Genomic DNA, 15,814 nt, shown 5'->3' on the forward strand with positions numbered 1-15,814 from the left:
GGAGAGAAATTGCTGATGAGGATAATGTTTTACGGTGTGTGTTGTTGTTGTTATTGTTTAAAAAAAAGACAAGGAAAGAACCACAAAGACTTCAATGTGGACGTCTACACTCTTAAACCACTTAATTCTTAAGCATGCTTATCTCTGGTTTGGAAAACAGCCCAGTGGTATGGAAGAAAATACTGCAGAATATTTAAAAAAAATTGCTTTAAAAATAATTCTCTTGGAAGGAGCGGACTGAAAGGAAGAAAACAAAAATTGACCTTTTTTTCCCATTCAAAATTCATGATACACATGTGCAAGTTTAACCTCCAGTTTAGAAAGTCACAGCAGAATGGCTGAAAACTACCAACAATGGGATTGGTTACAATATCTAATTCACTCTTACATAAAATGCATCTATGTTATAATAGCTAAGGAATGCATGTCATTTAAAGAGGCTTCCCATAGCAAACACCAAGACTGAACATACGCCACTTAATAGATTTCCAATCTATTTTGTGTGTTCTTTGAAAGCAACAGTTTTTTTCTTTCTTTTTTCTGGTTGAGAACTTGGTTAGCAAATAAGTCAGACTGTCTTTTATTCTTATTAAACTAGATCAGAAAAGTAGATCAGAAGAAATACTCTTTTTGATTTTCATTGATTGTATTTTTCACACCGATCTCATTTTTCAGGACAGTCTCTGCACCATCTTCATTTGCTGATCCCTGTGCCTCCTTTTTTTTATATACATTTTTATTTTTATAAATCCGTACAGCAATAGCCACAATGCAAAGTGGAATGAATATCACTACAGCGATCACACCTGGGGAGAGAAAAGAAAATAACAAAATATACTTTGTAATACATCAAAAAAATTGGCATAATTATAACGATTCTTGTAGCCCTTTATACTAGAGAATATGTTGCTATCTTCATGTAAGAACGTCCTAGAATACATTGCAAGACTAATGATGATGTTGTTACTGATGATGTTATCTAGTTTGGTAATGAAATGTCTGCAAGAAGAAAAAAAAACAAGCTCAGAGACCATCAAGGACTCCATAGTTCAACCCTGAGCTACAAATATTCTCTTCTATCCATAATAGCAAAAGGTTCCACATCAAAACACAAACATAATGTTAATTTTTATACATAATTTTTATATATGTGTGATTTTTTTTAAAGCTTCTTTCAGGCAATTATCTAAAAGAATTTTTTTACTGCAAAAAACATCAAAATGAAATCCATTGCCACCTACTTGTCTCTGCCAGAAAGAATTCATTAAACTATGTATTTGGGAACATTGAGTAAATATCAGTATTAATCAGGGAAGTTCCCAAACAATATTTATTCCACATTTGGATACGTTATGATGCATCTACGAACCATTGGGCTAAATTATGTTGGAACTACAAACCATTTAAATAAAAGATTTATAGAGGAAGCTGTGCAGGAACACATTATAATATGGATATTAGAAGAAAATGTGTATAACCATGTGAAAAGAACTGATCCAGATTTTCTGTACATTTTATTTATTGTATTTACTAGAAAACCTCTGCCCCATTAGTTCATAATTTAAGAGATATTTCTTTACATAAACAGAAAAACATAATGACAAAGGGCAAACAACGAGAGAAGGAGCAACTTCTGACTACCATTTTCCCCACTGAGTTTCCTTTTGAGAACCTGGCAGGAAGCACCGGAAATTCCCTCCCTCCCTTTCTTCCCCCTTCCCTTCCCTCTCCTCCCCTTTCCAATAGGTATGTCCTGGGAGCAAAGGATTGCAAGATTGACTGGGAAATTGTCACAGAATGTTGAAAATAAAGATCTCATAACCATAACAGAAACACAGCAACAGCCAGTACCATTGAAATAGCCACAATTTCCCCAAATTTCATTTCTTTGGAGGTCATGGGTCTTGGATTTTTCACACATTCTGTAGGTTAGCCCATTTGAAATACCTAGTTTCAAACATTGTTGCCCTTTGAGGCAGTATTTCAGCCAGTTAAAAGTCATGACAACAAGAGTTTTAGTAGAATATAGATTTATTAAATTTATATAGGTGCCCATCTCATTACTGTTATGTAATTTAAAATGTTATGAATTAACTTTTTGTAGTGCCCATTAGCCACTTATACTTTTGTATTACATAATATTCTGGCTGTCTAAAATTGATTATGTTTCTTTATTCTGGCTGTTATTAAATAATAGATTCCCAAACTTTCATTATTTCACAACCTACTGATTGGAGACAAACATTGTAATGAGAATGAACAAATTATCAATTATTATTGAAATCATCAATACATGGACATAGAAGCGAGTACAGCTGGAGTACAATTACAATTGTTTATTCTTTAATTTGACATGTGTATAGTTGTACCCCAGTTTACACTAGAAGTGAAAACAGGACAGGTGGTAGCTTTATGAGCATTGGTGATAAAAGCTCTCTGGGCACAGTGGAATCTTCATTAAGCATAAACAGATCTCACTAAGGCTTAATTACATCTTATTGTAGGTACAAGAAAATTTCTTTTCACTAGCACAGTACTGTCATTCTAGAAATGTATGGTATGAATTGCATAACCCACTAACCTTACCATAATAGTATCTGGCACTGAGATAATGTTACAAATAACTGTCACCAACATAATCTAGTAATACTCCTTGAGTTATTATCTTCACTCTAAAGAGTCTTCATGATCTAATTTTGTTTTTCTTCCACTGGTGCATATTTCCTGAAGTATGCTGACTTGGCCTATTAATAGGGTACTCACTAAAAATGCTAGCGATAGATGATATGAATAACTTATTCACAATTCATATACAGTCTATCTCTAGTCTTCAGGTGACATTCTTCTAAAATTGAATTCTTTTGGAACGGAAACTTCCTATGCATTCTGAACTTACTGTTTTCCTCTTTTTTTAATTGGAAATTTAAGGCTGCAATCTTGTATGAATAAAGCTTTTTGAACTTATATGTTGAGTATTTACCTTGCTGAAACCTAGCAGAGTTAGGGATGTATTAAAGTCCAAATAGTTCAATCCTAGGTTGTATCTAAAGAGCAGCTGAAGGGAAACCTGCCAAACATACTGTATACTACCTTAAGTGTTTTAGCCAAATATAAATAGAGAAGAATAAGGAATCTTGAAGTGTTGCTATATAATATACTCTAAGTCTTCTGATACTGTTTTGAAATTCCATCAGTATGGTTTAACATGGAAAATTAGTATATATACAGTAAACAATATAGCATTTGAAAGAATCAGAAAGATAGCAAAATCACTATCTGGCATTGCTGCTGCATAAAATAAAAATTACATTGCAAAGTCCCAATCACCATTGAGGTGTTTGGAATTATGTGGGTTTGTATCCTCTCTCTCTCTCTCTCTCTCTCTCTCTCTCTCTCTCTCTCTCTATATATATATATATATATATATATATATATATATATATATATATATATATATATATATATATATATATATATATATATATATACATATATATATATATATATATATATATATATATATATATATATATATATATATATATATATATATAGTATACAGATTTGGGAGCTTGATTGTAACAGACACATTCTCAGTGAGTTACTGTTTCCAACAAGAACTCAAACCTATTATTGCAAAATTATTGCAAATATAGGATTACTAGAGAGATGATTTTAAAAATAAACAAACATATACTTAAATGTTTGAGGAAAATGAAACACTTATAAAGCATTTCTTTTTTAATCAATCCTGTGAACCATTCAGAGATTTTGAGGGAAATATTGGATCTATATTCCCACGGTAGCTTGAACACATACTGTATCTGAAGACATATAACCATTGGTGACTATCCAATCTAATTCCATCAATTTCTAAAACATGTATACAATGTTAAGCAAGTTAACAATGTAGATGCTTATTCAGTTATTTGGGTGCTCAGCTTCAGCACTTAGATTTAAATATTTAAAATGGTACATACAATGCAATTATAGTTCCTCTTACCCCCAATAATTGCAGAATCACTCCTTATTACATTAGCTAATGGCTTTCCTTCATCTCTTGGTCCTGAATGATCTGTGCCAAAAACAAAAAGAAAAATGCAGACACAAACAGTTAACAGGGATCTCAATATATCTGCATTTTAATCCACTGATCCAACAGAGGTTACTATATCTATTGCTATAGGTGTTAGGTATAACATAGAATTATAAACACACATATTAAAAGAGTAATACAAAACTATGAACAAGTAATGAAGGATTGGCTTGGAAGCCACATGGTATATATGAAGAACACATATCCATATGCATACAATATATGAATTGACAAAAAAATGAGGATTTGTAGAAAAGCCTACCATATATGCACTTCTGGCAAATAAAAAAAAATGACTGACTTTCTGAAACATTGCCAAGTATTCTTTTTCAGAGAACAAAATTAATGAAAGTCTTATGCTTGGTACCTGCAAATGAATGGGTTGTTTCACTTGATGTTGTATCAGCTCCTGTTAATGTCCCACAGTTGGATTCCATGAAATGTCCTTTAACAATGACTTGAGCTGAGCTGGGATAGTGGACAGCAGCCTTCAAAGGAGCAACATGATTGAATTGTACTGAAGAGAGGCACCCAATAAACCCCTGAGAATTAGCCTTCAGAGTATCTGGATCTGTATCACCATTCTCTGCTAATAAAAAGAAACCAAACACAATTAATCATTGTGAAACACACAGAACAAAGGGGCAGACAAATAATTGAATAATTAACCTTTATCCCTCAGAGTTTCTGCGTGCAATGACAGCAGAGGCAAATTTACCTATTTTCTTTTTGTCTGCTTTAACAAAAACACAAGAAATATATTCCACACTTTAAAAAAAACAACCTGAATCTGTTTGCTAGAAAAGATATCAAGTTACACAGTAAGTTCCTAAGCATAAATAAGAAATTCTGTTCAGGTGGTGAGATAAATTTTCCTCCATCCCAAATACTGAATAAATAAGAAACATTTGTAGGAATAAGTATCTACTACACATTTGTACACACAGCTGTGGAAAGCTTTATTCCAATATTCAAGCCATATTCAAGTCAAAGGCTTTTAAATGTTACAAATTGCAAATACTTTTTTAGTGTTTTGAACATTCTGTTTTAATTTTTTTTCAATAACACAAATAAATAGTTTAACAAAAGGTTTACTTGCATAAGAATTATTTTCATATTACCTTACTCTTAGTTTGAATAGTGAAAAAGTCAAATGAATAAAACTATTCTAATACATTCTGACTCAGATAACATTCACTAAGGAAAATATAATCCTGCTAAGCACACATTTCCTTGCATGCTAATGCCAAACATTGTTTCATAAAAAAATCAAATCTGTTTCATGTTCTGTAATCTATTACAAATCCATTTTTTTGCAAATGTTGTAGGTTTATTTTAAACAAAGCCTTTTGATGATGGTAATCACTGCTATTGTTTTAGTATACACCTGTATGCTAAAAAAAATTTCTATCTCTAGGATAATGTATTCAGAGCTCCATTTTAACATGCCAAGTGAAGATTACATTAAGTTGTGGCAGATTGTCAGATAACATCTTTATTAGAGTATTCATTGCATGATTAAATCAAATCTTTGTGTAATAATAGAAAGCTAAAGAAAAAAAAACCATTCCAAATGGGTGAATGAAGCAAGGAGCTTTAAAGCAGTTCTGAGAATTTAGTCCAACAAGTCTGAAGGACACCAGTTTCAATACTATTTCAATGTTGATAGAATCAGTATTGTGTAGTAATTAGGTTTTGGATTAGGATTGGGAAAATCCAAATTTTCCAGCCGTAGAACCTTAAATGATTTTTTTTTGCAAGCGGGGTTCTCCATGCCACTTAATAAAATTATTGTTGTGGAAATAAAATTGAGAATGCAAGTGTGAACTTAGCCAGTGAGAGTCTGGACATTTTTATAATCGACTCTATTTTCAGACTACTTAATATATTCTTTCATGATCTTAGCAGATACTGAGAATTGATCTTTTCAGGAGCTTAGAAAAGGTCTAACTTACAGCTTGGGATAGAAAGCAAAGACCACTAACTTTTTCTGATCCAATACCATCCTCATGGAGCTTTTGTTTTCTTTACATCCCAGCCTCATCCTTGAAATGAGAGAATTGATTGAAAGGAACCATTGTTGTATGTGTGTATGTGTGTGCATACACATACAAATCTATAAAATTAGACATGAAAAAGAAAACTTTCTAGAAGGAAGTTTTTAATGAAATGGCACTTTCAGGCTTTCTCAGTTCTGAATGCTATTTAAGAATGATGGTCTAAATATATGTATAAAAAAACCTAAAAGAGAAAATTATTTTTGTTTTTATTTTTAATCAAAAAAGTTAATAAATAATAGACTTATGTAGCTTGGAGTTTTTGTGTGTGTGTGAGAGAGAGAGTGAGTGAAATATGGAAAGAACATCAATCTATAGGAATCCTATCACTTTGACTTGATCTTCGTGATAGTTTATTTGTACTTAAGGTACTTAGAAAATGAAGACACACTCATTCTTCTTAATGACCTTAACAGGGAATCAATAGTCATTTCTTTATCAGAGGTTAACATATTCATAACACATTACAGAATGTTCAGTAGAGCAATTTATATAAAAATTATGATAGATTGCTGGCTGGCAGATTCATAAATTTGATTTTAGATATTTCTATAAAGTATGCATTTTATATTAACTCATTTTGTTTGCATGACCTTTTACACTGCTGCTGAAATTGTTCATAACAAGCATATTTGTAGTAGTTCACATCTATTCAGTAGTAGCAATCAATTCATTCTTGTTACTCCCCAAAATGTTACTTAACTGTAAATTAATATAATTAAGAAGATACGGTGTACTTTATGTAATATTTTCTTTTGCTTTACCTTTGAGTTTTGCTTAGCAAATTCTTAAATCAAATATTATATTTTTATTTTATGTACCATTATTTCTTTTCTGAACTATACTACTAGGAATATAAAATATGCTGCTTCTATATAGCTGAAATCAAGTTAAATTATGCCAAGCATTATCCATTTGGATTTAATAGAAGTAAATTGTACAACTTCCCAAAGCGGCTAATAGGCCAGTAAGATCTGCTAATTAGAACAGAAGGTTCTCTAAGAATGCTTAGAGGGAAAAAGGCAAGACACTTGTTGCTGAATTAATTAGGGCCACAGCTATTAATTTTCATGCTCAACAGTGACTGACTCAATTTGAATGTGAACTCTTTCTAAAGTAGAATCAGCCATATGTTTCCTAGCCCAAATTAATTGAAGTCATTGCCCTATATCAGAAAGCAAGATGCTGACTTTCCTGCTCCTTCTAGTCACATTCCTTCTAGTGTTAAAAGAGGTCTACTCTATCCATAGTTCTCCCAAACATTAGATTTATAAAGAAGAAGAAGGTCCATGTTTAGTTCTTCAATTACCAAAGATTTTTATGACCTGAAAAGAATCCCTTTGGATCAGATCAATACCTCCAGTAATCATTTCAGTCTCACAGGTTGAGTACCTGGTTATTCCTTCTATCCTCACCAATTTTATTTTGATGGCTGCTATAGCAACCTGAGTACCCTAAATCTGCAAATGGGAAGATACTGTGAACGTGTGTTTTGGAGTCATAGACTTGAAGTAACATTAGCAGAAAATGGGGATTGTCTGAAATGCTTGCACATTAAGTCTATATAAAGGATACCTCAACAAGGCTAAGATCTCTCATGACTAATCCAACATGTCTTGCTTGCCCTGGAATGAAGAGAACTCACCAATCATTTCTTGAGAAGTGGATGAATGAATGCTGTCATCCTCAAAACCTGCTTCAGTTCATGACAAATTAACCTCTACCCACCATGTTTTCTGACTTCTGAAGTAAAAGTAGTAATCTGCTGTATTTCACTGAATAAAATATTTCCTTTTCAGTTAATTACTGGGTACTGTAGTCAAGATAGCCCCTTGATCTAATTGGTTGTTGCTGCCCTTCAATGATCATTTCATCCTGGACTGTTGGGCCATTTCTACAGGGGATGAACCTAGAAAAGGACTAGATGTTTTGTTTGTTTGTTTTCATTACAGAATAAACTCACCAGTGGATGGTGAAAGGCTGATGAAAGAAGGTTTTTTTTTGCAAGTTCATTGATAAAGCCTTGGTGGAGCAGTGGGCTAATGCCTCCTTAAGTAACACCAGCTGCCTGCAATTAGTGCAGGTTCGCATCCCACCAGGCTCAAGGTTGACTCAGCCTTCCATCCTTCCGAGGTAGGTAAAATGAGGACCCAGATTGTTGGGGGCAATAAGCTGACTTTGTAATAATGCTGCTTGGGGGGTGTATGAAAGCCCTAATAAGCAGGCATATACATAGAATGAAGGCTACTGCTAAGCTTGTAAGCCGCCCTGAGTCTTCGGAGAAGGGCGGGATATAAATGGAATTAAAATAAAAATAAAAAAAATAAAAAAATAAAATGTTTGGCCTTTCCTTCTTTCCTTTCCTTTCCTTTCCTTTCCTTTCCTTTCCTTTCCTTTCCTTTCCTTTCCTTTCCTTTCCTTTCCTTTCCTTTCCCTTCCCTTCCCTTCCCTTTCTCCTTTCCTTTCCTTACCATTCCCTTCCATTCCATGTGAATTCCTTTTCCTTCCCTTCCCTTCCCTTCCCTTCCCTTCCCTTCCCTTCCCTTCCCTTCCTTTCCTTTCTACTTTCCTTACCATTCCATTCCAATTCCAACCCAATTCCATTCCATTCCATTCCACTGATGGCTATACTTTTAAGAATGCTATACTGCTTCTGTTCTTATCTAGCTATTTTGATTTGATTACTTCTTCATTTAAACCAGGGGTCACCAACCCCCAGTCCATGGACCAATACTGATCTGTGGCCCATTGGGAAGCAGGCCGCACAAGTGGTGGTAAAGTGCACAAAGTTCCATTTGTCCATGTGCAAAACCATTCCCTCTCCCCAGTTTCCACCACCCCTGCCAGTCCGCAGAGCTGGAAAGGTAGGGAACCACTGATTTAAAGGATCTTTCAGCAGAATCCAGATTCCCTTGAATCTATTTGTTAAAATCCCCCCTTGGTTCTTTTATGACTAATAAAAAAATGAACTTTGAATTATTTATGTGTGACTTTAAATAATGTTCAGCATTAAACATGATACAGATAAATAATCTATTATTATACTAGTGAAGATACAACCATATATAACCTATGAATAAAACCTTAATATCAATATAGGTTCACACATTTCTTTACCTGAAAACTGGTGAAAGAACCATTTTTAACAGTTATATAACAGCAGGATCATGGGTATGTGGATTTTGGATGGGGGCACTATTCCAAAGGATAGAGTGGCCATCAAGAAATCACACCAAATATGCTTTACGTCAGGAATGTCCAACCTTTGCAACTTTAAACATGGTTGTCTGATAAATTCTGGGGGTGGAATTCCACAAGTTTTCAAGATTATACATCTCTGCTTTAGGTACTACTGAGTAGTAGAGAAATATTACTATGTGCTCAACCACCACTTTACTATGAACCACTTACATGGATGCACATCCTTAGTCACATATCCTCACTTTGATATTGAGCATCAGCACTACCCGATCAATATTTTTTTCCATGAAACAATGACAGGTAAGGCAAGTTTTTATTTATTTATTTATTTATTTATTTATTTATTTATTTATTTATTTATTTATTTATTTATATGCTCAGTCTTTGAAAATTGCAAAAATAAAAATCAGGCATATTGATGTTCTTTAAATGGGAAGGCAGCCCCCAGAAATTGCCTGGATTAATTTTTGTCATTATTCTTCTCTGCTTCAAGAAGAGGTTTATTCAGAACTGCAGAAGCAGCTTTTCAGAGGAGTAAATAAAGAGATAGGGATGGAAAAATCACTTTTGCCAGCACAAACTGTACTATCCAACTGATCTCTAGATCAAAGGCAATATTTCATATACTTTTTGAAAAAAGAAAAACAGGGGATTTTATATTGAGGAGAGAAGAAAAAAAAGTTTTTAAATCTGGTTTTTTAAATGTCTTCATTCCAAAACAGCAGAACAAAAACAATAAAATTATTCCAATCCTGAGTATTTCCATAACGTTAATTTTATTGTCTGATTTTACAAGTCAGCTGAGATTTTATTTGTTGTTCATGTTTGATGTGTTCCACTGAAACACATTAAGCTTTAAAATGCAGATTAAGAAGTTAACAGGTATTATTATTATTAGATTTATTTTTATCCTGCCCTTCTTTTTAAAAATATTTTTTTCAACTCAAAGCGGTGAACATAACTAGTGCTCTTGTAGGAGTTAGATATGTTTCATGGAGCAAATAAACTGCAAACTTAACTGTTTCCATTCTTCCATTCCAGACTCTAGAAAGGGTACAGAGAAGAGCAACAAAGATGATTGGGGGACTGGAGGCTAAAACATATAGGGAACGGTTGCTGGAATTGGGTATGTGTAGTTTAATGAAGAGAAGGGTGAGGGGTGACATGATAGCAGTGTTCCAATATCTCAGGGGCTGCCACAAAGAAGAGGGAGTCAAGCTATTCTCCAAAGCACCTGAAAGCAGGACAAGAAGCAATGGATGGAAACTAGTCAAGGAGAGAAGCAACCTAGAACTAAGGAGAAACTTCCTGACAGAACAATTAACCAGTGGAACAACCTGCCTCCAGAGGTGGTGAATGCTCCAACACTGGAAGTTTTTAAGAAGACACTTGACAGCCATTTGCCTGAAATGGTATAGGGTTTCCTGCCTGAGCAAGGGGTTGGACTAGATGACCTCCAAGGTCCCTTCCAAATTATTATTATTATTATTATTATTATTATTATTATTATTATTATTATTATTATTATTATTATTATTATTTTGCAGTCTCATATTGTCTTCCTGACATCAAACAAAAATGACTGATGGTTTGGGCTGAATAGAATACCAGATACTTGGGTGCCATGCCTATGGTTTCATCATGTGTCTTTCGGTATCACATATTTCTTGATAAATCCCTATGGGTGAATCCATTTGGAAACAGAACTTTTCTGACTTTCTCAACCTTACTGACTGTGTAATTCTGGAAGTTGAAGTCCACACATCTTAAGTAACCAAGGTTGAGAAAGACTGCACTAGAGCATATTGTTCAAAAGGAAAGAATTCTTGGAGTTGGAGCAACCCATTCATTGTCTTTACCTATAATTTGAATGTGATTTAGCATTTTTTCCCTTTGTTATATTGTACTAAAAATGCCATTCTTTCATTATGTCTGATTGCAAAATGGAAAAGATAAGTATGAAATTATTTTTAATGGGATCCACTTGCTCATCTTGCTAGAAGCACTTACCAGCGATTATATATGCACTTTGACAAGAATGAAGCTTCCACCTTGATTGTCACTCTCTGCCTAATCAAATGTGGGGGAAAATGTTTCTCAACAAGATTAAAGTTATTATTTTATATCTCTATCTACATATCAGATGATACTTTATCTTTTGCACTGTACTTACCAAGTATCTTGCCAAGAATGAGAGACTTGATTGCATTGAACTGAATATCTGAAGACAGAAAGAATTTCATCCTTTCGTGCTGGTTAACCTTCAGTATGGTCCCACGTACAATTATGGGAGGGAAAAGAGAAATAGAAAAAGGAAAGAAAAGCCTCTTACTGATGTCAGAACATTTTAAGGGAAGAAAGCCATAATATTGTGTAATTCATTAAAATGAAGGTGATAGTTTGCATTCATCTTCCTAACACCTTTTTAAATTAATCCATTTTGGTAGCTTCTTTTTATGCATTGTGAAGTTCAGTATAATTGACACAGTTTTCCTTCTAAATATAAAGTTCTTACTCATCTGAGAAGGAACATACCTTTTTTTAAAAAAAAATTCTGGCAACTGCCTGGACTATAACTTGCAGTTTCCTTGACAGATGGTTTGTGGTTGCCTCTTTCCTAGGCTTAGAAAAAGTGACTGGCCCAAGGTCATCCAGCTAGCTTTGTACCTAAGACTAGAAATTGACATCCCCTGGTTGCTAGCCTGATGCCTTAACCACTATACCACTAGGGCTATATCTATCAGTTTACAGCTATTTTTTATTTAAATGTTATATTGTTCTTCATAACAAATCACAAAGCGATTTACATATTAAAATAGAATAAAAGACAAATGCTAACCAAGAATACAATTAAGCATTAAAAATAATCAAATCAAACAAATGACAAGATAAAAATTGTACTATATATATCTTTTTTCACCAAAACATAAGATTAAACATTTCTAAAGAAGTCTTAAGGTCTTGGTAAGGAAGGATGATTTAGGCAATTGTAGCTGAATCATAGAAGACATACAATGATACAGCTGTGAAAGCTTTAAGTTCTGATCTCCAAGCATTGCTCCTAAGCAAATAAATACAGCTTCTAAAGATCTTAAAAAATCAAGTTGGTATTTGCCAAGGAGACAGGTATCAAAAGTAGTTGAATCTCAAATCCTCAAGATTGAATCCAAGGCACAGTTGCATTTTGACTAATGGAGGAGAAGGGTAAGTGGAGATGAAAACATTCCACATTTGCTTCCACCCATTAAACTGCATATTTGCAAAGAGTCAACATAACATAGTTATTTGCAAATAAATAGAGATTATGCTATAGGTAAATATCAAAAATATATCTTAGCCAGAATTCTGCAATTCACACAAAAGCACAATGCTACATGAATTAATTATTTTTTATATTTTAATTCCATTTATATCCCGCCCTTCTCCGAAGACTCAGGGCTGCTTACAAGCTTAGCAGTAGCCTTCATTCTATGTATATGCCTGCTTATTAGGGCTTTCACACACACACACCCAAGTGGCATTATTACAAAGTCAGCTTAATTGCCCCCAACAATCTGGGTCCTCATTTTACCTACCTCGGAAGGATGAGTCAACCTTGAGCCTGGTGGGATGTGAACCTGCACTAATTGCAGGCAGCTGGTGTTACTTAAGGCGGCATTAGCCCACTGCTCCACCAAGGCTCTTAAACCAATACACGTGTTTATCTTTTATGCTTTCCCTCTTTAGTAACATCCCGATCCTTCATTCTTTCTGGCATTACCTCCACAAGTAGTTTTTCTTCCTCTCTTTTAATCTTTACACGATGAAGATGCCCGTCAGCCATATTTTTGAAATTGATACTAAAGATATCGGGATCTCGATGGCTATCTAGCTTATATCTGATCTGTAAACTTCCTAAGAGGATAGAGAATACATTAGTTTCATGACAATACACATACATACACACACATGCACACACATAAACACAAACATGATGTTTTTTTTCTAAAAATAATAGTTTAAATATCTGCTAGATAATAAAACTGTGCTGGAATACATTAGGAGATAACATTGTTTATTTCATCCAAAAAATAAAGAGTGAATGACAGCTGGAAAAAATACTATTTATCAGGCATCCAGTTCGATTTAAAAGTACTTAGCTAGCAAAAGCTCTGTTAATTGTATTCTATTCATGTAATAATTTAAAAACTGACACCAATATTCTAACATTCGTATTGAATGTATTGATAATTACATGTTTTAACATTATAACATTTCATATATTGTACATTTTAATTTTTCAATGCTTTTGATACATAGCCACAGGATTTCTCCAAAGATTTTTTTTTTAAAGTAGTTACATCCAAGTAGCCTTCAATAACAACATTTTGGTACTAATTCTTTTTATTATTTCTTGAAAAAAACACAGCATTGTTCAGTCTAAAACAGTATTGACATTCTTAAAGGAATGGATGGTCTCTATTAAAACTGACCTATCATTTATCATATTTGATCTTACTATAAATTAGGGTGATTTATATATTTCCTTCCACCAAGCATTAATCTTTAATAGGGTAACATTATAATCAGAGTAGTGAAGTCAAGTATCTGCTGGAGAAGCTATCATGTTAAACAAGTAATTTCCAAAGCAAAATGCTAACTAATGATAGCTTTGCTACCTTACCTATTAATAGTACATACCATTTTTGGCAAGAATAACTGAAAGATACTCCTCATAGAATGAGTTTACATAAAGAAGTAAGCTTGGGATCCGTGTTGTTCGAAAGTTCAATGTGATCGCTTCTCTGGTTAGCATCATATCAGGATGAAAGGAAGCAGCATGGGAACTGGAGTTCTTGGCAACACTGTACGATTCTTGAAAGTTATATGTTACTGATGACCCAGCTCCAAAATATGCAGATACCTCTGAAAAAACATGGATTTTTGTTTTTTGTTTTTAATATAAACTGGAAATAAAGCATGTCATTTATTGTAACAATGATCCCAAAAGAATGTTTCCCAAAAGAAAGAAATAATAACATGATCATCAGGGCTTTTTTTGTAAAAGAAAAAGGTGCCGGAACTCACATATGTCATACAACCCACCTTGCCTACCCTACAAGGTTCCATCCAAAAAAGGTCCCGGAACTCCGTTCTGAGCGTTCTATGAGAAAAAAAGCCCTGATGATCATTATTATTTAAGCATTAAGATATAAAAATGTATAAAGATATACTATTTAAGAACATTAACAAAGATTGTTAGTATGCTTTGAATCACGTAGTTAAGGAAAGTTAGTTTCCAGCTTATGAATAGATGAGTGAACTGTTTTCACTTTGTACTTATGTTTTTGTAGAACACATAATGGAGAGGCAGATATGTTTTCATTTTCTATCATTCCTAAATAATTGGTCTGATTATTTTGGATTAACTTCTTTCTAACAGTGAGGTCCTTGGTGCTCTCTGAGCTTGGTTGTTTTTGTGTGTATATTTCCTTACCAAACTAGGTAACAACATCAGTGCTAGTAGGGAGTGGGGTTTGTTTTCATTTTCTATACTAATAGCTTTCCCTGTCAGTATTGGTGAGAGTTATCTTGGTGGTTCCTTGAGCTGTTATTTACTGCTTGAGCAGGGGGTTAGACTAGAAGACCTCCAAGGTCCCTTATTTCATTCTGTTCTGTCTGAGTTGGTAGTATTGTTTGCCTCTTGATTACTGGTCTAATGTTAGGCCAAAAGTGTGGAAATAGTGTTTGTGCTCTTTGTCTTCTCCCAATATTCTTTATTAATTTCTACATCACTTAACAAAAACATAAAGACATAAACTATATATTAATTTGGCAGTGTTTCAGAAAGCAGGATGGTTTTGGACCTACATATTAGTAAAAGCCACTACTGGAGCCTGTTAAGGAAGGAGAAAAAAAATATTGTCAGCATTTGGGGTTCCAAATATATGTCAGAAAGACAGAACTGTATAATCCCAAGTGGACATCTTTTAAAATAATGTAACACATAAACAATGTTTTCCTTTGATATTGTATATAAAATAAATTTACAATTTATGCTTGCCTTTCTTACAGAATGGCCCTGTGTATGCAGAAAAAGTGCAATCGCAAGAGAATCCATTATATTTCTCTTTGCATTTTCCTCCATTGTGACATAAGTTACCATAGCTGCTACAATGTCCAGGACAACCTGGCTTTACACCAGGGGTTACTTTGGCTCTTTCTTCCAAATCAAGAGCTCTGCCATTTAATTGTAAAAAACGGATGCATCCCAAAAATCCTTTCTGTCTTGAGGCTGTCCCACCTGCAATGAATATAAATGTATATAAATTTTAAGAACCACAATAACTTTGCCTGTAAAAACATCAGGAAATAAATAACTTCATAAGTCACAAAACGTGTACAAAAAAATTGACCCCTTTTGTCTTATAAATAATTACAATAGGTAATTTATGACAGCCAAGATTCTTATATAGCAGCA

At 33.7% G+C, this 15,814-nt stretch overlaps 1 protein-coding gene across 1 annotated transcript in view; it reads right to left on the minus strand.

Moving 5' to 3' along the window:
- Window positions 1-612: 612 nt before the first annotated feature.
- The window catches only part of CNTNAP4 (contactin associated protein family member 4), a gene marked incomplete at both ends in the record, with an annotated part of 283,127 nt that continues 267,925 nt past the window's right edge, over window positions 613-15,814 (minus strand). Inside the window, 7 exons of the mRNA XM_083353791.1 lie at window positions 613-806; window positions 4,004-4,075; window positions 4,464-4,685; window positions 11,528-11,615; window positions 13,115-13,248; window positions 14,035-14,259; window positions 15,398-15,637. Coding sequence (XP_083209917.1) covers window positions 613-806; window positions 4,004-4,075; window positions 4,464-4,685; window positions 11,528-11,615; window positions 13,115-13,248; window positions 14,035-14,259; window positions 15,398-15,637 — 1,175 coding nt within the window. The remainder of the gene's footprint in view (window positions 807-4,003; window positions 4,076-4,463; window positions 4,686-11,527; window positions 11,616-13,114; window positions 13,249-14,034; window positions 14,260-15,397; window positions 15,638-15,814) is intronic.

The sequence above is a fragment of the Vipera ursinii genome, assembly GCF_947247035.1.
Source record: "Vipera ursinii genome assembly, chromosome: 2".
In the NCBI taxonomy this organism is placed as follows: Eukaryota; Metazoa; Chordata; class Lepidosauria; order Squamata; family Viperidae; genus Vipera; species Vipera ursinii.